The sequence below is a fragment of the Chiloscyllium plagiosum genome, unplaced genomic scaffold (assembly GCF_037043375.1).
Source record: "Chiloscyllium plagiosum isolate Xiang-an unplaced genomic scaffold, Cpla_swu_hap1 HiC_scaffold_8, whole genome shotgun sequence".
In the NCBI taxonomy this organism is placed as follows: Eukaryota; Metazoa; Chordata; class Chondrichthyes; order Orectolobiformes; family Hemiscylliidae; genus Chiloscyllium; species Chiloscyllium plagiosum.
In genome coordinates, this window is record NW_028270146.1 from 37,792,492 (window position 1) to 37,816,520 (window position 24,029).

At 42.5% G+C, this 24,029-nt stretch overlaps 1 protein-coding gene across 2 annotated transcripts in view; it reads left to right on the forward strand.

Annotated features, from left to right (window-relative positions):
* The window catches only part of LOC122553468 (uncharacterized), a 61,673-nt gene that overhangs the window by 14,562 nt on the left and 23,082 nt on the right, over positions 1-24,029 (forward strand). For both annotated transcript variants that reach the window (XM_043697255.2, XM_087989477.1), the window contains exons 4-5: positions 1,150-1,235; positions 23,617-23,729. In XM_043697255.2, coding sequence (XP_043553190.2) covers positions 1,150-1,235; positions 23,617-23,729 — 199 coding nt within the window. The remainder of the gene's footprint in view (positions 1-1,149; positions 1,236-23,616; positions 23,730-24,029) is intronic.

Here is a 24,029-nt window from a genome sequence, read left to right on the forward strand (position 1 = left end):
CTCTCAGCATCTCATAAAGAATTAAGCCAAAGTCACATGCCTCTGCCAATGATCTTAATCTCCTCAAAAACCACAACATGGATTTCTCTCGTTCTCGAATTGCCAAGTAAAACCAATTGTGTCTCAGAATTAGAGGAGGCTTGGGGTTGTAATATTCCTTAACTAAATTCATCAACTCTTGAAAGGTTTTATTACCTGGTTCCTCAGAAAACGTTAGATTCCTAATAACTGAAAAAGCTACAGGTCCACAAGCTGTTAGGAGAATAACTGTTTGCTTTTAATCTGCTCACTGTCATTTGCCTGGAAAATAATAACATTTTTTCCATATACCATGGACCCAGTCTTCACGTGCAGGATTGATTGAGTCACACTTCCCAAATAAAGGCAGGATGCCAGAAATGCTCACCCCAACTCAAAAAATACTGTTACGAGCAAATTTCTTCCGGAATTTTCTTTTCTTTCATTGCCAATAAATAACTCCACAAAGGCCAGTATTCTGTCACCAAAGCACCTTTTATTTACAAGTGCATTGTTCTCAATACTGGTCCGGCTTCCTCAGAGCCAACTCTCAGAATCAACAGGACTTCGGACACTCCTAATTATATCTGTCAGCCAGGGCTCCCTGATTGGGGCTGTTAACCAGGTCCAATCAGGGAACTCATATTCTATGAGGTCCACCTGGCTGACCTCGTTACATTCACTATAATAACATGGGTCAGTTATCTTTACCAGAACTGAAATAAATCCTTTATTGCAATCAAAGTTGACTGGTCAACCAATCAGCACCCTTTTTTCCTGTAGTAGAATTTATTACGATTCTTTAAAACTTGTATCAGTATTTATAAAAAGGTCAGCTACTTTGAGGAAACAAGTCAGAAGTGAGAGCATTGCACATTAAATTTGGCAGAGTGGAGATGTTGAAAAAAACCTGGGATTCTTTTGAAAGATAATTCTGGTGCAGCTTTAGTCTAGTTTTTTAAAGGTAGTATGACTGCATCATGTCTACGACATGTACTATTTCCAAACTACCAGAAAATGGGTGGTAATTCGAATGGAAATTCCAATGAATTACATTTTAATCTTGTGCAGTATATAATTTTACATAGCAAAACATTCATATACATTTTTTATGTTTATTAAATATTACAGTGAATTCAGATGATGTAACAGTGAGGAAAATAGATGCAAGTCCATCCAATGCATGTGTTTTCACTGATTCACTTTATAAATCTCAGGTAAGTCAAACGGTTTGAAAATTAATATAATTCATATCAAAATGAGAGTTTATTGAGTACATCATTGAGTTGATGCAACATCTCTCTATTAGTATTAAAAAGCAAATATCCTGCTCACGCATTTATTCATTCCCATATATAGATTCTTCATTCACCCAGATCATTTAATCTGGGAGAAGCTAAAGGTATAAAAACCCATGCCAATTACATAGAAAAAAAAACTGGAATACTCCCCTAGACTTATAAATGTTAAAATTAGTTAAGAAATCACACTGAATTAAAAGATTGCATAACATCCAGTCTAAACATAACATTCTGTTGTTACTTCAAAGCATGACCCTGGTCATTGCTGTCCAGTCATTTGAAAGAATTTGACTAACTAAATACAATCCTGGTCACTTTGTTATTTTATAATTTCATTCAATTCAGCCTCCATTCTAAATTCCTTGCAAGTATGTAGATCTAGCTGTTTTCCTGTCTGAGTAACTATGATGTTTTAAATTAAAAATTTGCATTGGTCGAGCTGAACAGCTCTTCCTATGGACCACATTTGGTTGTCCAAATTTGGTTGCCATCTCGCTTCCCCACCCTCTCAATCACCAAAACCAAGCAGTGGACACTGAACAGTAATTCAGAGCCCAATGAGCAAAAAGCTTCCCAAACACAGTCCTTAGGCAGCAATCTTGGCTGTGGCCATGTGATATCAAGAAAGAGTTTGAGGCATTGGATACTGCAAAGGCTATGGGCTGTGACAACAATCTGGCAATAGTACTGAAGATTCGTACTCCAGAACTTGCCAGTCCCCTGGCTAAGCTGTTCCAGTGCAGCTGCAACTTTGGCATCTACCCGACAATGTGGAAAATTGCCTGGGTTTGCCCTGTGTATAAAATGTACAACAAATCCAACCTGGTCAATTACTGAGTCTAATCTAGATCATCAGCAAAGTGATGGAAGGTGTTATCAACAATGCTATCAAACAGCTAATACTCAGCAAAAACCTGCTTAGTAATGCCAGATTTGGGTTCCGCCAGGAGTACTCATTACAGCCTTTGTTCACACATGGACAAAAAGTGAATTCCAGAGATGAGGTGAGAGTGACAGCCCTTAACATCAAGGTTGCATTCAACAGAGTGCAGCATCAAGGATTCCTAGCAAAACTGGAATTAATAGAAATCAGGGAGCAAACTGTCAGATTCATACATGGCACATAGAAAGGTGGTTGTGGTTATTGGAAGTCAGTTACCTGAGTTCCAGGATATCTCTGCAGGAGTTCCTTAGAGCCGTGTCCTAGGCCCAACCATTTTCAGCTGCTTCATCAATGACACTCCCTCCATCGTAAGGTCAGAAGTGGAGATGTATGATGATTGCACAATGTTTGGACCATTTGTGACTCCTCAGACACAAGCAGTCCATGTTCAAATGCAGGAAGATCTGGTCAATATCCCAGCTTGGGCTGACAAGTAGTATATAACATTTGTGCCACACAAATGCCAGGTAATGAACATCTCCAATAAGAAACAATTTAACCACTGCCCCTTGACATTCAATGATATTAGTATCACTGAATCTCCCACTATCATCATCCTTGGGGTGACCATTGACCAGAAACTCAAAGGGACTCACCACATGAACAGTGGTTACAAGAGCAGGTCAAAGGTGGGAATACTGCAGCGAGTAGCTCACCTTCTAAATCTACAAAGCCTGTGCACAATTGATAAGGTACAAGTCAGATGAGTGATGGAATACTCCCCACTTGCCTGGATGAGTGCAACTCTAACTACACTTAAGGATCTTAATGTCATCAAAGTCAAAGCAGCCTGCTAGATTGGCACCACATCCACAAACATCCACTCCCTCCACCACCAATGCTCAGTAGTAGCTGTGTATACTACCTACAAAATGCACTGTAGAAATTCACCAAAAATCCTTAATCAACACCTTCCAAACCCACAACTGCTTCCAACTAGAAGGACAAGGGTAGCAAGTACATGAGAATCACCTACAAGTTTCCTTCCAGGCCACTCACCATCCTTATTTGGAAACATATTGCAATTACTTCACTGTCAATGGGTTAATTCCTGTAACTCCCTCCCTAAGAGCATTATGTGTGAACCTACAGCACATGGATTGCTGCAATTCAAGAAGGCAGCTCACCACGACCTTCTCAAGGGCATCCAAGGCAGACAATAAATGCTGGCCAGCCTGTGACACCTACATCCGCAAAAGAAATTTGAAGGGAAGTTTGAAAAATTAAAAAAAAAAAAAAGAATCAATGTACTGGGTATTGAAGATGTGAGTTATAACCAAACTGTGACAAAATCATAGAATCATACAACATGGATACAGGCTATCCAGACCAACTTGTCCATGCTAATCAGGTTGGCTGACTGAACCAGTCCATTTGCCTATGTTTGGCCCATATCCCTTTTAGAGCTTTCTTATCTATGTATTTTAGATGTTGCAATTGTACCCCCTTGTAACACTTCATCTGACAGCTCGTTCCACATACGTACCACCCTCTATGTGGGAAAATTGCCCCTCAGGTCCCTTTTAAATCTTTTCACTCTCACCTTAAACCTGTGCTCTCTAGTTCTAGACTCTCCTATCCTAGGGAAAAGACCTTGGTGATTCACCTTAACAATACTCCTTCTGATTTTATAAATCTCTATATGGTCACCCTTCATCCTCCTACATTCTATGAAAAAGAGTCCCAGTCTACCCAACTTCTCCTTATAACTCATACTTTCAAGTCTCTGCAACATCCTTGTAAATCTTTTTTGCATGCTTTCCTTCGTTTATCCTTCATTCAGCAGTGCAACCAGAATTGTATGCATTACATTAAATGTGGCCTTACCAATATCTTGTTCATAGGATATAGAACCGTACAGCACAGGAATGGGTCCTTTGGCCCATGATGTTGTGATGAACATGATGCCAAATTAAACTAATCCCTTCTGCGTGCCCTTGGTATACCTCTATTCCTTGCATTTTCAAGTGCTTATTTAAAAGCCTCTTAAACATCCCTATCGTATCTGCCTTCACCACCAACCCTGGCAGTGTATTCCACACTGCTACCACTTTCTGTGTAGAGAAACCTGCCCCTCACCTCTCCTTTGAACTCCCCCACCCCCTCATCTTAAATGTATGCCCCCTAGTTTTAGACATTTCAACTCTAGGAAAAAGATTCTGGCCATCAAACCTATCTATGCATCTCATAATTTTATAAACTTCATTCAAGTCTCCCCTCAGCCTCCCCAGCTCCAGAAAAACAACTTGAGTTTTTCCAGCCTCTCCTTATAGCTCATGCCCTCTAATCCAGGCAGCATCCTGGTAAACCTCTTCTACACCCGGTCCAAAGCCGTCACATCCTTCCTGTAATGTGGCGACCAGAATTGAATGCAGTATTTTAAGCGTGCCCTAACAAAAGTCTGATAAAGCTGCAACATGATATCCTGACTCGTGCAGTTCAAAAGTGTGGCACTGGAAAAGCACAGCAGGTCAGGCAGCATCCGAGGAGCAGGAGAATTGACGTTTTAGGCATAAACCCTTCATCAGGATTGACTCGTGTACTCAATTCCCTGATCAGTAAGGGCAAGCATGCCATATGCATTCATCACCACCCTATCTACTTGCTTGGCCATTTTCAGGGAGCTACAGACTTGAACTACAAGATCCCTCTGTACATCAATGCTGTTCAGGGTTCTGCCATTATCTGCATACTTTTCCTTCACATTTGGTCTCCCAAACTGCAGCACCTGACACAAACATGGATTAAAGTCTATCTGCAATTTCTCTGCCCATGTCTACAACTGATCTATATCCTTCTGTATCCTTTGACAACTTTCTACACTAGCAGGTTTGATTAAAAAAAATGCAGAAATGAGCAGCAGAAATTAAATGGTTTATATGGATTTCGGTGAGGCATTTGGTAAAATTCCACATGGGAGGCTGCTCTGGAAGGTTAGATTGCATGGAATCCAGGGGGAGCTGACAAATTGGATACATAATTGACTTGATGGTGGGAAGTAGAGCGTAATGGTGAAAGATGCTTGTCGGGTTAGAGGCCTGTGACTAGTGGCGTATCTAAAGGGTTGGTGCTGGGCCCATTGCTGTTTGTTATCTATATCAGTGATTTGGATGAGAATGTACAAGGCATGATTAGTAAGTTTGTCGGTGACACTGAAATAGGTGGTCTCATAGACAGTGTGGAAAGTAATCAGAAATTGCAGCAGGACCTTGAGCAGCTGGGGATGTGGGCTGAGAAATGACAAATGGATTTAATAATAGATAAGTATGAGGTGTTGCATTTTATAAAATCAAGTCAAAGTAAGAGTTTCCTGGTGACTGGAGGGCCTTAAGGAGTGTAGTGGAACAGAGGGACCTTGGAGTTCAGATGCACGGTTCTCTGAAAGTGGAGTCACAGGCAGACAGGGCAGTGAAGAAGGCTTTTGGCATACTGGCCTTTATCAGTCCAGGCATTGAGTATAGAAGTTGATAAGTTATGTTTTAGTTGTAAGGACATTGGTGAGGCCACAATTGGAGTATTGTGTTCAGTTTTAGTTACCTTGCTACAGGAAAGATGTTAGAGTCATAGAGTCCTACAGCACAGAGACAGGCCCTTTGGCCCAAACTGGTCAATGCCAACTGAAATGTACATCTATGCTAACCCCATTTCCCTGCTGTGATGATTCTGCTCCTTTAACAATGGAAGGTTGTCCTTGGTTTTCTTTCAGAGGGGTTGTAAATGTGTAGATTCCAATGTGTCTGATGTGGATGGGTTTTAGGGCCAATTTGATTATCGCCAACCGATACCACCTCATGCACAAAAGTTTTCAAGTTTAAAAAAAAAACACTTGTACAATAAAAAGAGAGTGGCCAGTTCTCCGAGCTCAGTTTTACTCTGGTTTTGGTTTGGTTTTAGCAAGCAGCCAGTTTTTTTGAGGCTGCTGGTCAAAGAGACAGCTCCATGCTGAACCTCTCTCTCTCTTTGGCATCTCTCCTGTAAGAACCTGTGTTTGATTTTATATTTTTTTGCCAAGGGGGTGTTTATGGGGACGTTGCAAGTATTTTGAACAGCTTCATTGAGTTTTGACAGAGTTGATTGAGTTTTTAAATAGTTAAGTTATTCTATATTCTGTTCCCTTTTGTGTTTCATTCGGTAATCTTGCAAATAAATTCTGTTTTGTTTAAAACTAAGTGGTTGGGCCAGCTGTATTACTCCTGGAATATCTACTGTGCACCTGCTTAAAGAAAAACTAGAAAAGTTAGGGTCTGGGATACCTTCCTGAAATGTTTTGAAGGCGTTTGGCCTGGTCCATAAGACAGCACCTGCCCCATATCCTTTTATATCAAAAAGTGTGATGCTGGAAAAGCAGAGCCATCCGAGGAGCAGGGGAGTTAACATTTTGAACATAAGCTCATCATCAGAGATGGGGTGGGTGGGGGATGGGACTGAGGGAAGGTAGCTAGGAATGTGAAAGGTAGATGAAGGTGGGGTGATGGTGATAGGTCAGAGGTCCATCCAACCGAAACAAGGATAGAACCTTCCTGGTTCTCACCTTCCACTCCACCAATCTCTGGATACAACACATCATCCTCTGCCATTTCTGCCACCTACAGTCATACCCCAACACCAGAGATATATTTCCCTCCCCAGCCCTTTCAGTACCCTCCAACTGCAACAAGGATAGAACCCCCATGGTCCTCACCTTCCAGCCCACCGATATCTAGATACAACGCATTATCCTCTGCCATTTCTGTCACCCACAGTCAGACCCTACCACCAGAGAAATATGCATCTGGAGAATTCCCCTACGCTCTAAAGAATAAAAGGCCCTAACTTGTCCAATATCTCCTTATAACTTAGATCATTGAGTCCAGGCAACATCCTTGTAAATTTCTTCTGCACTGGATGTAAGTTTGCTCGCTGAGTTGCAAGGTTCATTTTCACATGTTTCATCACCATACTAGGTAACATCTGTGAGCCCCACTGAAGCACAGGTGTTATGACCTACTTTCTGTTGATGTGTTTAGGTTTCATTGGGCTGATAATGTCATTTCCGGCAGTGAAGTCATTTCCTGTACTTTTCCTCAAAGGGTGGTAAATTGGGTCCAAGTCGACATGTTTGTTGATAGAGTTCCAGTTGGAATGCCATGCTTCTAGGAATTCTCATGCATGTCTCTGTTTGGCTTGTCTAGGATACCCTCAACAACTTCTCTTTCTCTTTCGAATCCTCCCACTTTCTCCAGATGAAAGGGGTAGCCACGGGCACCTGCATGGGCCCCAGCTATGCCTGTCTCTTTGTTGGCTACGTAGAACAGTCCATCTTCTGTAGTTACACCGGTACCACTCTCCATCTTTTCCTCCACTACATTGATGACTGCATCGGCGCCACATCGTGCTCCCACGAGGAGGTAGATCAGTTCTTCAATTTCACCAACACATTCCACCCCGACCTTAAATTCACATGGACCATCTCTGACACCTCCCTCCCCTTCCTGGACCTCTCCATTTCCATCAATGACAACTGACTCAACGCCAACATTTTCTACAAACCCACTGACTCCATAGCTACCTGGATTACACCTCATCCCACCCTACCTCCTGCAAAAATGCTATCCCGTATTCCCAATTCCTCCGCTTCTACCGTATCTGCTCCCAGGAGGACCAGTTCCACCACAGAATACACCAGATGGCCTCCTTCTTTAAAGACTGTAATTTCCCCTCCCACGTGGTTGAAGATGCCTTCCAATGCATCTCATCCATGTCCCGCACCTCCGCCTCAAACTCCACCCCTCCAACCGCAACAAGGACAGAAGCCCCTGGTCCTCACCTTCCACCCCACCAACCTCCGTATAAACCGTATCATCTGCCAACATTTCTGCCACCTACAAACGGACCCCATCACCAGGGATATTTTTCCCTCCCCACGCCTTCCGCGAAGACCATTCCCTCCTGACTACCTGCACAGGTTTCCCCCGCCCCACAACAACCTACCCTTGCCTCCTGGCACCTTCCCCTGCCACCGCAGGAATTGCAAAGCCTGCACCCACACCTCTCCCCTCACTTCCGCAAATGTCATTTATTGCATCCATTGCTCCTGGATGCCTCCTCGCTGAGCGCTTCAGGAATGTTTCTGGGCCACCCGCACAATCAACCCCACTGCCCCGTGGCCGAACATTTCAACTCCCCCTCCGACTGTGCAGAGGACATGCAGGTCCTGTGCCTCTTCCACCGCCACTCCCTCACCACCTGACGACTGGAGGAAGAATGTCTCATCATCAAGTCGGAACCGTTCAATCCTAGGGCATCAATGTGGACTTCACCAGTTTCCTCATTTCCCCTCCCCCCTCCTTGCCCCAGTTCCAAACTTCCAGCTCAGCACCATTCTCATGACGTGTCCCACCTGTCAATCTTCCTTCCCACTTACCTGCTCCACCCTCCTCTCTGACCTATCAGAGTGTGGAGGCTGAAGAGATTGGGGAGACACTGAATGAATACTTTTCGTCAGTATTCAATCAGGAACAGGACATTGTTGTCAATGTGAATACTGAGTCACAATTAAGTAGAATGAATGGCTTTGAGGTATGTAGGGAAGAGGTGTTGGAAATGCTGGAAAGGGTGAAAATAGATAAGTCCCCTGGGCCTGATGGCATTTATCCTAGGATTCTCTGGGAAGCAAGGGAGGAGATTGCAGAGCCATTGGCCTTGATTTTTATGTCCTCGTTGTCTACAGGAGTAGTGCCGGAAGATTGGAGGCTAGCAAATGTGGTTCCCTTGTTCAAGAAGGGGAGTAGGGATAACCCTAGTAACTATAGGCCGGTGAGTCTCACTTCTGTTGTGGGTAAAATCTTAGAGAGAATTGTAAGGGATAGGATTTATGAACATCTGGATAGGAATAATGTGATCAAGGATAGTCAGCATGGTTTTGTAAAGGGCAGGTCGTGCCTCACAAACCTTATTGAATTCTTTGAGAAGGTGACGAAGGAGGTGGACGAGGGGAAAGCGGTAGATGTGGTGTATATGGATTTTAGTAAGGCATTTGATAAGGTTCCCCATGGTAGACTACTGCAAAAAATACGGAGGTATGGCATTGAGGGTGAGTTGGAGGTTTGGATTAGGAGTTGGCTGGCTGGAAGAAGACAGAGGGTAGTAGTTGATGGCAAAGGTTCATCTTGGAGTGCCGTCACTAGCGGTGTTCCGCAAGGATCTGTTTTGGGACCATTGCTGTTTGTCATTTTTATAAATGACCTGGAGGAGGGGTTAGAAGGTTGGGTGAGCAAGTTTGCGGATGATACGAAAGTCAGAGGAGTTGTAGACAGTGAGGAAGGATGTGGCAGGTTACAGCGGGATATAGATAAGCTGCAGAACTGGGCAGAAAGGTGGCAAATGGAGTTCAATGTAGCTAAGTGTAAGGTGATTCACTTTGGTAAGAGTAACAAAAAGATGGGGTACTGGGCTAATGGTAGGATACTTGGTAGTGTGGATGAGCAGAGGGATCTTGGTGTCCATGTACACAGATCTTTGAAAGTTGCCACCCAGGTAAATAGTGCGGTGAAGAAGGCATATGGTGTACTGGCTTTTATTGGTAGAGGAATTGAGTTCCGGAATACTGAGGTCATGTTGCAGTTGTTTAAGACTCTGGTGCGGCCGCATCTGGAGTATTGTGTGCAGTTTTGGTCGCCATACTATAGGAAGGATGTGGAGGCACTGGAACGGGTGCAGAGGAGGTTTACCAGGATGTTGCCTGGTATGGTAGAAAGATCGTATGAGGAAAGGCTGAGGCACTTGGGGTTGTTTTCATTGGAGAAAAGAAGGTTTAGGGGTGACTTGATAGAGGTGTACAAGATGATTAGGGGTTTAGATAGGGTCGACAGTGAGAATCTTTTTCCACGTATGGAGTCAGCTATTACAAGGGGGCATAGCTTTAAATTAAGGGGGGGTAGGTATAGGACAGATGTTAGGGGTAGGTTCTTTACTCAGCTAGTCGTGAGTTCATGGAATGCCCTGCTAGTAGCAGTGGTGGACTCTCCCTCATTATGGGCATTTAAGCGGGCATTGGATAGGCATATGGAGGATAGTGGGCTAGTGTAGGTTAGGTGGGCTTGGATCGGCGCAACATCGAGGGCCGAAGGGCCTGTACTGCGCTGTATTCTTCTATGTTCTATGTTCTATGTTCTATCACCTTTACCCCTTCCTCCATTCGCCTACTGCACTCCCAGCTACCTTCTCCCCAGCCCCACCCCTCCCATTTGTCTATTCCCTAGGCTTCCAGTCTCATTCCTGATTGAAGGGCTTTTGCCCGAAACATCGATTTTCCTGCTCCTCAGATGCTGCCTGACCTACTGTGCATTTCCAGCACCACTCTAGTCTTGACTCTCATCTCCAGCATGTGCAGTCCTCACTTTTGCCTGGGATGGATGTGTTGTCCCAGTTGAAGTGCTGTCCTTCCTTATCTGTTTGTAAGGATACAAGTGATAGTGGGTCATGTCTTTTTGATGTTCATAAATCTTGGTGGTGGGTTTTCTGCCTATTTCTCCAATGTAGTGTTTGTTACAGTTATTGCAAGGTATTGACACTTGTTTTGCTTGTTGACCGTGTAGGGTCTTTTAAGTTCATTAGCTGCTGTTTAAGTGTGTTGGTGGGTTTGTGAGCTACCATGATACCAGGAGGTCCGAGTAGTCTGGCGGTCATTTTTGAGATGTCTTCGATGTAGGCGAGAGTGGCTAGGCATTTTGACTGTTTGTTTGGGTTTGTTGCTGAGAAATTGGTGGACTGTTGTTCCTCTGTGCTGCAGTGTGTGGTGGCTCAGTGAAATAATGTTCTAAACCAGGTTCATTTGTGGGTATTGGGATGATTGCTTCTATAGTTCAGTATTTGGTCCGTATATGTTGTTTACCTGTAGACACTGCCTTGAAGTTCCCCATTGGCTGTTTGCTCTACTGTGACATCTAAGAATGTCAGTTTGTTGTTGTTTTCCTCTTCTTTTGTGAATTTTATGCCACTAGGGATATTATTAGTGGTCCTGAAAGTTTCCTCTAATCTGTTTTGTTTAGTGGTGACAAAGGTGTCGTCCACATAGCGGACCCAAAGTTTGGGCTGGATGGTTGGCAGAGCTGTTTGTTCTAGTCTCTGCATTACTGTCTCTGCTAAGAACCCTGACCCATGGATGTTCCATTCATTTGCCTGTAGATTTTGTTATTGAAAGTGAAGTGGGTGGTAAGGCATAGGTCCACTAGCTTGATGATGTTGTCTTTTCTGATGAAATTGGTGGTGTTTGGTGTATGTATCTTTGGTTTTTCTAAAAGTGTTGTCAGTGTTTCTTTGGCCAGGTTGATGTTGATGGATGTGAAAAGTGTTGTTACCTCAAAGGAGACCATTATTTCATCCCCTTCGATCTTGGTGCCTTTGATGGTGTTCAGGAATTTTTGGGTGGAGTGAATGGAATGCCTTGAATCTTCTACTAAGTTTATTAGTCTTTGGTGTAGTTCCTTGGCTAACCTGTACGTTGGTGTTCCAGGTAACAAGACTATGGGTCTGAGGGGAGCTCCTGGTTTGTGAAGTTTGGGTAATCCGTAGAAGCGTGGTGTGTTGGATCTGTCTGGTTTCATTTTTTGGAAGTCTGTCTTATTTAATTCTCCAGATTTCTGAAAGTTTTTGAGCGGGACTGTGATTCAGTTCTCTATTCGTGGTTTGAGTCTGTCGCCACCTGTTGCTAAGTGTTGGTATCTGCAAGCAGTGTGTTCATTTTCTCAATGTTGTCTATTTGATTTAAAATGGCTGTCAAGTGTCCTCTGTCTGCAGGTAGGATAACAATGTTTTTTTTGAGTCCTTCTAATGCTTTCCTTTCTTGTGTATTGAGTGTGTTTCCTTCCTTTTCCCTGATTAATGTTGGTGTGACTTTCTTATGGTTTGCTGAGTTTCTTCTGTGAGTTTGTTGTCCTTCAGTGTTGTTTCTAATGCTGCTAAGAAATCTTTCTTGTCTGCATCCTGGAAGTTGTAATTTAATTCTCTTATTAAGACAGCTTTTTCAGTATCTGTTAAGGGTTGGTCAGATAAGTTTTTTTTATCCATGGTTCTAGGTTGTCTGTGTTGTTATTTTGTGTGAGTTTGTCGAGATTTTTCTGCAGATCTAGTTTTGTTCATTTTCTGCATTTGTCATTGTCTAATGTCTATGGCTCTTTCTACTGTGTTTGTCCATTTATGGTCTGTCGCGTTAGTAGAGGCAGTAATGCAGTGAATCAAACAAACAGTTCTGCCAACCATCCAACCCAAACTTTAGATCTGCTACCTGAATGACACATTTGTCATAATTAAACAAAACAAATTAGAGGAAACCTTCAAGACCATCAATAATACCCTTACTAGCATAAAATTCACAAAAGAGGAGAAAACAACAACAAACTGGCATTCCTAGATGTCACAGTAGAGCGAACACTCAATGGAGAACTTCAAACCAGTGTCTACAGGAAAACAACACACACGGACCAAATATTGAACTATAGAAGCAATTATCCCAACACCCACAAACAAAGCTGCATTAGAACATTATTTCAATGAGACAGCACACACTACAGCACAGAGGAACTACACAAAGCAGAGGAAAATCACTTATACAGCGTATTCAAAAAGAACAGGTGCCCAATGAACAGAATCCACTGATTGGTCAGCAACAAACCCAAACAAACAGACAAAATGCATCTAGAAATCCTGGCCGCTCTCCCATACATCAAACGCCAGACTACTCAGACCTCTTGGCATCATGGTAGTCCACAAACCCACCAACACACTAAAACAGCAGCTAATGATCTTAAAAGACCCTATACAGACAACAAGAAAGATGAATGTCATTTTCAAAATACCTTGCAAGAACTGTAACAAACACTACATTAGACAAATAGGCAGAAAACTAGCCACCAAGATACATGAACATCAACTAGCCACAAAAACACATGACGCACTATCACTAGTATTCTGACATAGAATTTCAAACTAAGTTTGAGAGAAAGCAACTCAGTTTAGAATTGCTCAAATCATCTTCCTCTTCTAAACAAAAATAAGGTTCTGTGTGCCGATTCAGTAAGGTTACTAGTTTTTTTCAATCATCTCTTTGGGAATTCAGAACTGGGGGAATGAATGTTACAGCAGTTGCATGCCCCTCTTGTAGGATGTGGGAGGTAAGGGTCACCACTAGTGTCCCCACTGACCTCATCTGCAGGAAGTGCACCCAACTCCGGCTCCTTGGAAACTGTGTTAGGGAATTGGAGCTGGAGCTGGATGAACTTTGGGTCATTCGGGAGGCAGAGGGGTAATAGAGAGGAGTTACAGGGATGTAGCCTCATTTCAGGTAAAGATAGATGGATTACAATCAGGGGACAGAAAGAGAACAGGCAGAGAGTACAGGAATCCCCTAGGGCCTTTCCTCTCAATAACAAATATACTATTTTGGATACTGTTAGGGGGCGACCTCCCAGGGGAAAGTCATAATGGCCAGGTTTCTGGCACTGAGCCTGGCTCTGTGGCTTAGAAAGGAAAAGGGAGAATAGAAAAGCGTTAGTTGTAGGAGACTCAAGAGTTAGAGGAATGGACAGGTGATTCTGTGGTTGCGAATGGGACTCCCAGAAGTTGTGTTCCCTGCCAAGTGCCAGGGTCCGGGATGTCTCTGATCAAATCTACAGGATTCAAAAGGGGGAGGATGAGCAGCCAGAAGTTGTGGTGCACATTGGCACAAATGACATATCTAGGAAAAGGGATGAGGATCTAAGGGAGTTAGGTTGGAGAGCATTTCATTGGGGGAGGGGAAATTACACTGCTATTAGACAGGGGCTGTGGAGTATAAATTGGGAACAATTGTTCTACAGGAAATACGCAACAGAAATGTGGAGGCTGTTTATGGAGCACTTGTTATGAGTATTGAATAACTTTTTCCCACTGACGCTGGCAAGGAATGGTAAGGTGAAGGAGCCTTGTATGACGAGAGAAGAGGATGTTCTCGTTAAGAGGAAGAAGGAAGCTTACTTAAGCCTGCTTGGCACACCCTCCTCATTCCTGAAGAAGGGCTTATGCCCGAAACGTCGATTCTCCTCCTTTGATGCTGCCTGACCTGCTGCACTTTTCCAGCAACACATTTTTAAGCTTAACGTTGAGGAAGCAAGGATCTGGCATAGCTTTAGAAGATTACAAGGTAGCTAGGAAAGAACTCAAAAATGGACTGAGGAGAGTATAGAAAATAAAGAGCATGAAAGCAAGGGAAGGGTTAAAGCGTGGAGTCCACTGCCGATCTGTTGCAAGGGGTCTGTGGAATGCAGGATGGGATAAGAATAGTGGAATGCTTTTACACCAATTAGCAGAGTAAGGTTGAGGCTGAAAGGTCACTATGGTGAGATGAGATAACACAGTTAGTAAAGTTAGCCTCCCTGTTAAGTATCATTATGACAAGATTGAGACCATAAATATTTGGGACATGACATTAAATATCTAATTAATAGTTAAGTAGAGTCAACCTGCTTGAGACTATTGACAATAAATATCTAATCATGACATTAGGAAAATATTAAGTCGGGTCTGGAATGAAAGATCATTGTTGCAAAATCTGACACTAAATATCTAACATTAGAATGACATTAGGTAGAATGTACAGCTGAAAAAATAATGGGAATTAACATCACTGGTTTATTGTGTAGCAAGAGTAAGGTACTTTGATTAATATAGTTGGACATGCTGATAGGCTAACAAAACATGATTAAAAAAATATAAAAAGCCATGGACCCTGAGGTTCGTGGGCATTCGAGAATCTGCTTTCTCAGTGTCACAGTTTTTTGTTTGCAAATAAAAGATCTACTTCTTGAAGAACTCTCTGCATCTCCTGGTGATTCTCTACATTTTCTCCATGACAAGAGCAAGGAGATATCATGAGAAAGCCTTGGCAGAAAGGCAGAAAACCCAAATGCATTCTACACTTAATGTGAGGGATAAGAGAATGATCAGAGAGAGGGTAGGGCCAATCAGGGATAGTGGAGGGAACTTGTGCCTTGAGTCTGAAAAGGTAGGGGAGGCTATAAATGAGTTTTTTGCTTCAGTATTCAATAGAGAGAGGGACCTTGTTGATAGTGAGAACACCATGGACTAGTTAATAGGCTTGAACAGATTGATATTAATAAAATGGATGTGCTGGAAACTCTAGGAAGCAATAAGATAGCTAAGTCCCCGGGACCAGGCCAGATATATCCAAGATTACTACAGGAAGCGAGGAATGAGATTATTGTGGTGTATATGGATTTCAGTAAGCCATTTGATAAGGTTCCCCAATGTAGGCTCATTCAGAAAGGTAGGTGATATGGGATACAGGGAAATTTGACTGACAGGGTACAGAATTGGCTGGCCAAAAGAAGATAGGAAGTGGTAATGGATGGAAAGTATTCCATCTGGAGGTCGGTGTCCCACAGGGATCTGTTCTTGGGCCTCTGCTCTTTTTAGTTTTTATAAATGAGTTGGATGAAGAAGTGGAAGTGTGGGTTAGTAAGTTTGCTGATGACACAAAAGTCAATGGTGTTGTAGATAGTGTTGAAGGCTGTTGCAGTCTACGACAAGACATTGATAGGATGCAGAGCTGGGCTGAGAAGTGGCAGATGGAGTTCAACCTGGATAAACATAGAATGATTCATTTTGGAAGGTTGAATTTCAATGCTGAATACAGGTTTAAAGGCAGGATTCTTGGCTGTGATGAGGAACAGTGGGATCTTGGGGTCCACGTACATTGATCCCTCACAGTTGCCACCCAAATTGATAGGGTGGTTAAGAAGGCATATGGTGTTTTGACTTTGAGTTTAAGAGCCACAAGGTTTTGCTACAGCTCTATAAAACCGTGGTTAGACTACACTTGCAATATTGTATCCAGTCCTAGTAACCTTATTATAGGAAGGATGGATATGCTTTGGAGTGGGTGCAGAGGAGATTTACCAGGATGCTGCATGGATTGGAGGGCATGTCTTATGAAGAGAGGTTGAGTGAGCTAGGGCTTTTCACAGTAGAAAGAAGAAGGAAGAGAGGTGACTTGATAGAGGTATACAAGGTAATGAGAGGCATAGATAGAGTAGATAGTAAGAGACCTTTCCTCAGGGTAGAAATGGCTGTTATGAGGGGTCATAATTTTAAGGTGATTGGAGGAAGGTATGGGGAGATGTCAGAGGTAGGTTCTTTATGCAGAAAGTAGTGGGTGTGTGGAATACACTGCCAGCGGTGGTATTGGAGTCAGAGGCATGACAGACATTTAAGCACTGCTGGACAAGCACATGGACAACAGTAAATTGAGGGGTGTATAGGTTAGGTTGATCTTAGATTTAAGTTAAATGCTTGGCATAACATCGCGGACTGAAGGCCCTGTACTGTGCTGTACTGTTCTATGTTCTATATTCTAATATCTTAACCATAAAAAGGCAGTTACAAAGAAAGAGAAATAGCTGTCTATTTCTGGGAATGTGGAAAGTCATGGATGAGCAGTGGATATTGAAACTCATATGATCTGAGGGAGCTTGACAAGGGATGTTGAGGAGTTGTTTCTGCTAATGGAGGAATGTCAAACTAGGGGACACATTTACAGAATACGGACACACACTTATAAAATTGAGATGCAAAAGAATACCTTCTCCTAGAGGGTAGTAAATGACTGGAATTCTCTACCTCATAGAGTTGTGAAGACTGGATCACTGAAAGATTTAATGAAGTGCTAAGTGAAATTTTGAAATGTCAGGGAGTTGTGGGCTCTAATGAGCTGGCACAAAAGAGGAGCTTGTTAAAGTTAAAAATCACACAACACCAGGTTGATTTCGAAGTACAAGCTTTCAGAGCACTGCCTCTTCATCAGGTAGCTAATGGGGCAGGATTATAGGGCACAGAATTTACAGTAAAAGATCAAAGTGTCATACCACTGATGCAATGTACTGACCAAGCAGACGCTACAACAATGTATGAATGGACACTGCGAAATAATCGCCAGACAGAGATGTTCCCTCCCAGTCAGGGAATACTTCAGCGGTTAAGGGCATTTGGCTTTGGATCTTCGGGTGACCATCCTCAAGGCAGACTTTGGGATACGCAACAACACAGAGCAGAAGCTGATAGTCAAGTTCGGTACCCATGAGGATGGCCTCAACTAGGATCTTGGGTTCATGTCACATTGCAGGTGACCCCACTACACTATACACTTCACAAATACACTCACACACAGGCATGCATACATACATACACGCACTCTTACACACACACAGTCCCAAAGACCCTCTCTCATAACACACGCTGTCTCAGTCATACACATAAGCATATTCACAGTTATGCGCATACATTTTCACAGGCATATACTCTGTAACACTTGCGCACACATTCTATCAAGCACGCCCACGTAAGCACACACACATACACACACTCGCTCTGTCTTCCACATGCACATGCACACACATACACTCTCTCTCTCTCTCTTCCCCTTACCCACACACATACACGTGCACACTCATATAAGTCTATGGGGTGAATTTGCATTTGCAGATTTGTATTTGCAGATACATTATACTTTGTTCAAAAAGCACACAATCTGTAGGCAGTCAGTCCATTTGACATTTTATCAATTCCTACTTTGGAAATAAAACCAGTCTGACGCAAGTTTGGGATACAGACAGACTCTAACCTCACACCTTTAATGCATTGTCTGAGCTGAGATGTCACTTTTTAAAATAAAATCTTAAGTTACCTTGGAAATATGACTTGAAAGAAGTTATGGGATTTACATATTAATGAATCAAAACCTGCAACCCCAATCTAAGTGATTAAAGAATTAATAGTAATATAGGTTTTGTTCAATGCATTGTGTCATGTATATGACACTTTGATCTTTTGCTATAAATTCTGTGTTCTATGATTCTGCCCCACTAGCTACCAGAGGAAGGAGCAGTGCTCCGAAAGCTTGTACTTACAAATAAACTTGTTGCACTATAACCTTGTGTTGTATGATATTTTTAACTTTATCCATCCCAGTCCAACACTGGCATCTTCACATCACAAAAGAGTAGTTAAGTTCTAAGTGCAAATGAGCCATGGTCTTGTTGAATGGCAGGACAGATTTAACAGGTTGCTTCAGTTTCCTATGTTTTTACTGAGGTTGCTGTAGCATTAGATACATTCATGCCTGTGCTGAAATGTAGTCTAGTGTTGTACATTGGGAACAGACACAAATCCATTTGCAGCGGACTCTGCAGGAATTGCCCAAGAAGTCAAAAGTTATGGAGCACAATTACTCAGCATCTGGAACCCCTCCTCCTGAGATTTAATCCCTGAGTAGTTCCCAAACTTTTTGAATGCCTAATGCTTCCAACCAATTCTCCCAACACCCCCAGCTACCCCACTAACCACATCAGAGACAGATATTCCTTGAATTACCTCTAAAGACTCAGTCAAACCTCAACACTGCCTTGCTGAGATACGTGGTCTGGAACATTTGAAACTCAGTAAATCTGTAATAATACTAAACCTTGGGAAATACAATAAATTGTATCTTTTGAAATTGAAAAACCAAATGGCTTTTGTTTCTAATTCACACAAGCTATCTGGTTAATTAAAGAATCCAGGAACACCGGGAAGTTGTATTTTCTCAGTGTGAAAACAATTTAGGCTCCTTCATCTTCAATTTTCCGCTTAAAGGGACTTCTGATCCATAATACCTAGAGCAGTGAAAGAAGTCAGTTCCTGAGTCCATCTCAGTTGGAACCGAGGTCACACCCCATAATGTTGGCACCAATCTGATCCAGACTAGCAGTCCAGCCAATTTTCCCCCAAAGAATTCCAAGTGGCTGTAGCAAGATACAAATTTACATGTAGTCCAAACCTCTGGATCGTGATGATAGTGACTTCAATTTTATTTCATCACATGACTGATCAGGAATTTCTCCTGCTCTTATCAGTTGCCATTCTAATATGTTGGATGAATCTCTTTTTCCATGTTATGAATACACATTTCTTGGCCACCAAGTCATGGAGTGGGACTTGAACCCAGAACTTCTGGCTTAGAGACAAAGAGACTTCCTCCTGTGCAGCAGGCCCTTCCCATATTTAGGATACTTAGGTTATTAAGCTAGGGAGTATGGTGGTCCATTCTTCTGATTTTAATACGGAAGAGCGCTCTGGTCAACTGTCAAATCACTGTAGTAAAACATATCTAATTTACAATCTAATTAATTCAGTCTAACCACTGAAATTGAAACAAAAAACTTTTATTTGTATTTTGTTTTTATACAATGAATCAATTTCAGTAGCATTTCTTTTGTGATGTGTTGACTCCCATGTCTCACACCTCCTTTGAGAGATTGTCAAACCCATCTACTTACTAAAAGGGCCTGACTACCCTAAAACTTTGGAGAGGTTTAAACTGTCCAAATCATCAACGAAGTTGGAATGGCAAGAATGCTCCATGTGGACTGTCTATATGCCCATTTACCCCCATGCAATGAAAATTGTTGATAAAGGGAATTGCGGGGGAGGAGTGGTGGAGGGTGGAATCATGGCATTCTAATAATTGTTAATTAACTGTTCCAATATAGTAACGTCCCATCAACACACTCTTGGCAAAAGGAGAAAGTGACGAATGGAGATGCTAGAGATCAGAGTTGAAAGGTGTGGCAATGGAAAAGCATAGCTGGTCTGATAGCATCTGAGGAGCAAGAGAATTGATGCCTCGTGCATAAGCACTTCATCAGGAATGAGGGGATGAAAAGCCTGTGCCTGAAATGTCAATTCTCTTGCTCCTTGGATGCTGCCTGACCTGCTGTGCTTTTCCAGCGCCACACTTTTCAACCCTTGGCAAAAGCCAAGTTCAAAAAACCAATTGTCTCACATCCAACTCCAATAGCCCAGGAGGAAAAGAACATCAAGAGAAAATTCTGAGAGAGTGTAGCAGTTGGGGAAAGGTTTACCTCAGCTTCCAACCCTGCTGAGACCCCAACAATGACTGCTTCTACTGAACTAAAAATCCTGGTTCTGTGAGAGTGTGACCATGTATATTCAGGCTGCTTCTGTTGTTTCAACTTTAAAGACCCAAAACCTCACATACTGTTTACTGTAGTGACTCTGGTAGATTGCATTGCACCTCAGCCTTAAAACCTTTCTTCAAAAAAATGCCAGGAGAATATCGACCTCTTACTGCCACATTATTGTCACAGTCCCAACTCAGCAAAAATATTTGTTTAATGTCTGCCATTTCCTAATTCCTCATGATAATTTCTATTGTCTCTACCTTTAGCGAAGCAATAATTATTTAAATTACTCTCCATTGCATATATTTTTAAAAGCTCTAATCCATGTTTGTATTTCTGTCCAGTTTAATTGCATACCTAGTCTTTTTCCACTTTTAGGGTTAGTGGCTCTTAGCTAGCTTCTGAAAGACATGCAATATTCTGGCTTATTACTTTTCTTCACCATATTAAAAACCTTTCTTAATCTAACATCTTCCTTATTCCCCACATACAGAGGAACCTCGATTATCCAAAGGACACGTGTGGGCAATATTTTGTTCGGTTAATCGAATTCTGGATAATCGAATGCCAGATAACATAGTTTAGCCGAGCATTAGGATCTTGCAATCTTGCCAGATAATCCGATATTCGAATAATCAAATGCTGGATAATTGAGGTTCCTCTGTATACCATGGATAAGTTTTATATGGTGCTTTCTCCTTTCTCATGGTATAAATTGTTTGTTAAAACAGTTTGAGTAGAATCTTATAAGACTCTGAACAGTATGGGCTATGCCAAGATGAGTTCATCGAGACCATCTTTTTGTAACTTCCTCCCTTTACTCAAGTGGCATGGTGAGATTCTTGTCTGGGATCTGAGTTCCCAACTGGCACTCTTTATTGCTCATTAAATGGTTGGTTAACAGCCCATTTTGCTACCGATTGTGATCTTACTGACTACACCTGAAAATACAAGCTGTCAGAAAAATTTGACATGGAAACCAGAACACGTTTGTAGGCGGTTTAACTTGCTGCTTGTTCTAGGGGATTGATGTTGGCCAGGGACAAAATGGAATGCAGGGCAGGATCCACCAGCGTAAACCACATGAAACCTTCCGCCCACAGACATTGGCAGTCCACTTTCAAGAGGAATGCCACCACTTTGGCATTGGCTTAAACACTGACACCATGCCTTGCAAGGGCAGACTGAGCTATGAAGGCACGCAGGCAATCAGCAGTATATGGCTGCATTGGGTACACATACTGCACAGGGTAAATATCTATTACATGGCTTTTAACAGTCTATCTGTTAGGGCTTAATCATTGCTGTCTCAGTATGCATTCACCTGTGCCTACTGGCATATCTTCAGCATCATAAGTTGCTTTTTGCTGATTTGTCCTGCTTTGCCTTTAACTGGTAACTGTCACGGTCAGGCAACCAGCCAGGTGGCCACTCTGTGCAACAGTCCTCAGTCAAAGATCAAGAGGCATGTACAGCTTGTCATATGTCTGTGAGCCATGTCACTCCAGACCGTGCACAACGTGGCTTCCATGTTCGCACCGAATGACACCTGTCATTCAAGGGAGCCGAGCATGATCAGTCAGGGGCTGCCTCCCATGTCAGTCTGTGATTTAGACATAGATAAGTAGCTGGTTGTTGTGGCTTTGCACAGTGACCATACCACTGTACTGTAAGAAGTGGGTCACGATCAGTTATTTTTCTGCACAAGGGCCTGTCCTGGGGAGAACTGTTACAGTCAGGGATAAATGTATACACCAGCAGTTGAGGGCAGTTCAGGTCGCTTGAAATTAAGGGGGTTGGGGGGAGGTGGGGTGCAAGGGCAATGGAGACTGGGGGAAGGACAAGCAGGTAGGCAGTTATAACCACAGATATACAGCCTGGTTAGTGGCCTGGGGGAGCGTGAGCCTGTGGGGTTAACAGAATGGAAATCTGGAAGCAAGAGCCTGAGGTTGGGGGGTCTCAGTGGCACATTAACACTTAGGGAGAAAGCCTTACAGAAGCCGATTTGCTGTCATGCCAGTTGTGAAGCCCAAATAGTGTTCAATAGAATGACTGTGGAGAAACTCACAATTGGTGTGGAAACTGAGTCAATTTCTGAGGAAGTGGGCAGTATCTGCAACTATTTGTTGGGCATTTGCAGGGAACAGTATTGTCCTCCAACACGTGATAGGTTGGCCATGCATGTCGCCTACCGTATGGCCAGCCTGTAGCATTGACTGTCTCAGTGGTTGTACCACCCCAGCATCTCAGCAAGGAGGGTCAGTGGGTCCTGAATACCTATCTACCACTGCTGCTCCTCCTTGCACACCTACATGGAGTCCTTCATGGCTGAGACCCCAGGGCCAACACTTGGCAGGGCTCAGAATGTGTCTGGTCTCCAGCAGTCCTCTGAATGCTAGTGATCTGGGCCATTTCCCCCTCACCCAAGTGGGAGATACAGGTGTGTGTAATTTAGCAATCTCATTGGTGATCTGGGAGAGACCGACAATATGTTGTCATTCATGCTTCTGGGAATCCAGGAGTCAGTGCAGACTATTATAACTCTAATGCTTTCATACAATTATCTGGGAATGTCAAGGAACTCTCTTGTGTGGGAGATGGTCTGGTGTTTTGGAAGATGGGTCTTCTTGCAAGACGTAAGAGTCAAAGGCTTTACATTGTGGGTTAGTAGTTGAGAGTGTGGTGCTGGAAAAGCACAGCAGGTCAGGCAGCATCCAAGGGATGCTGGTCTTATGAAGGAGCCCTGCTGAGAGGCAAGCTCCTTTGTGAACCTTTGTGAACCTTACACAGTAAAAAGGGGGTGAAATAAAGCATTATTCTTGCCATGTGGGGTCAAAGAAAGACTAAAGTGGTGAGTTTGGTAATATACGGTGAAAAATTATCCAACTTCATAGCAAGAATCATTTCAGCAAACTGAATGTGACTGGTGCCAAAAACGGTAATTTTGTACCCTTTGAATCACTTCCTTAAATGTTTTCCATTCTTTGCTTGCCATCAGACGTTTTGATCTAGTTGCACAATCAGCCTCAGAGTTCAATAGACTTAACAGTCAACCTCGCTTTCACCAAATTAATTTGCTTTGTTTAGTTTTAAGATTTTTGTTTTGGACTTTTGGCTAGCTCTCTACTTTTGGAATTTTGATTGTCATTAGCACAACATACATTTTCTTACCATGCCTTGCTTTTTTTTCTCTATTTTTGAAAGCAAAGTGATGAAAATTGTTCAGTGTGCTAATTGGATTATCACATAATGTGATTTTCAATTTATTACATTATGATAGATTTAACCATGCCACATACGTTCCAATGTCTTTGGACTGTTGAAAACAATAATCATTTTCATACACTTCTTCCCCCTTTTTTAGGCACTGATTGGACTAAAATCTATGAATAGCGACCTCGAAAAGACCATTAATGACACACCTGTTTTTCCACGAACACCTGAACAGGTTGAGCTAGGACAAAAGGAATTTGGAATGTAAATATATGATTACTGAGACAAGTTGTTATGGATTAGAAATTATGTTTATCTTAGAAAAGAGTAAATTTAAAACATTTAAGTGTCTTTTTTAAAGTGGCAGACATTATTTGCCCAATTGTTCTGCATATTTGAAAACTAGGTGTAAACCTGCCCTGAAGAGAAACAGTCTCTGGACAAATTTTCACTTTGAAAAGGTCCCCCAATGGACATGCTATTTCTTTAAGGAATAATAGTCCAGGAAAATTAATATTCCATGTATTGGCCTAATATGTATGTGGATCGATATTTAATTTTGCT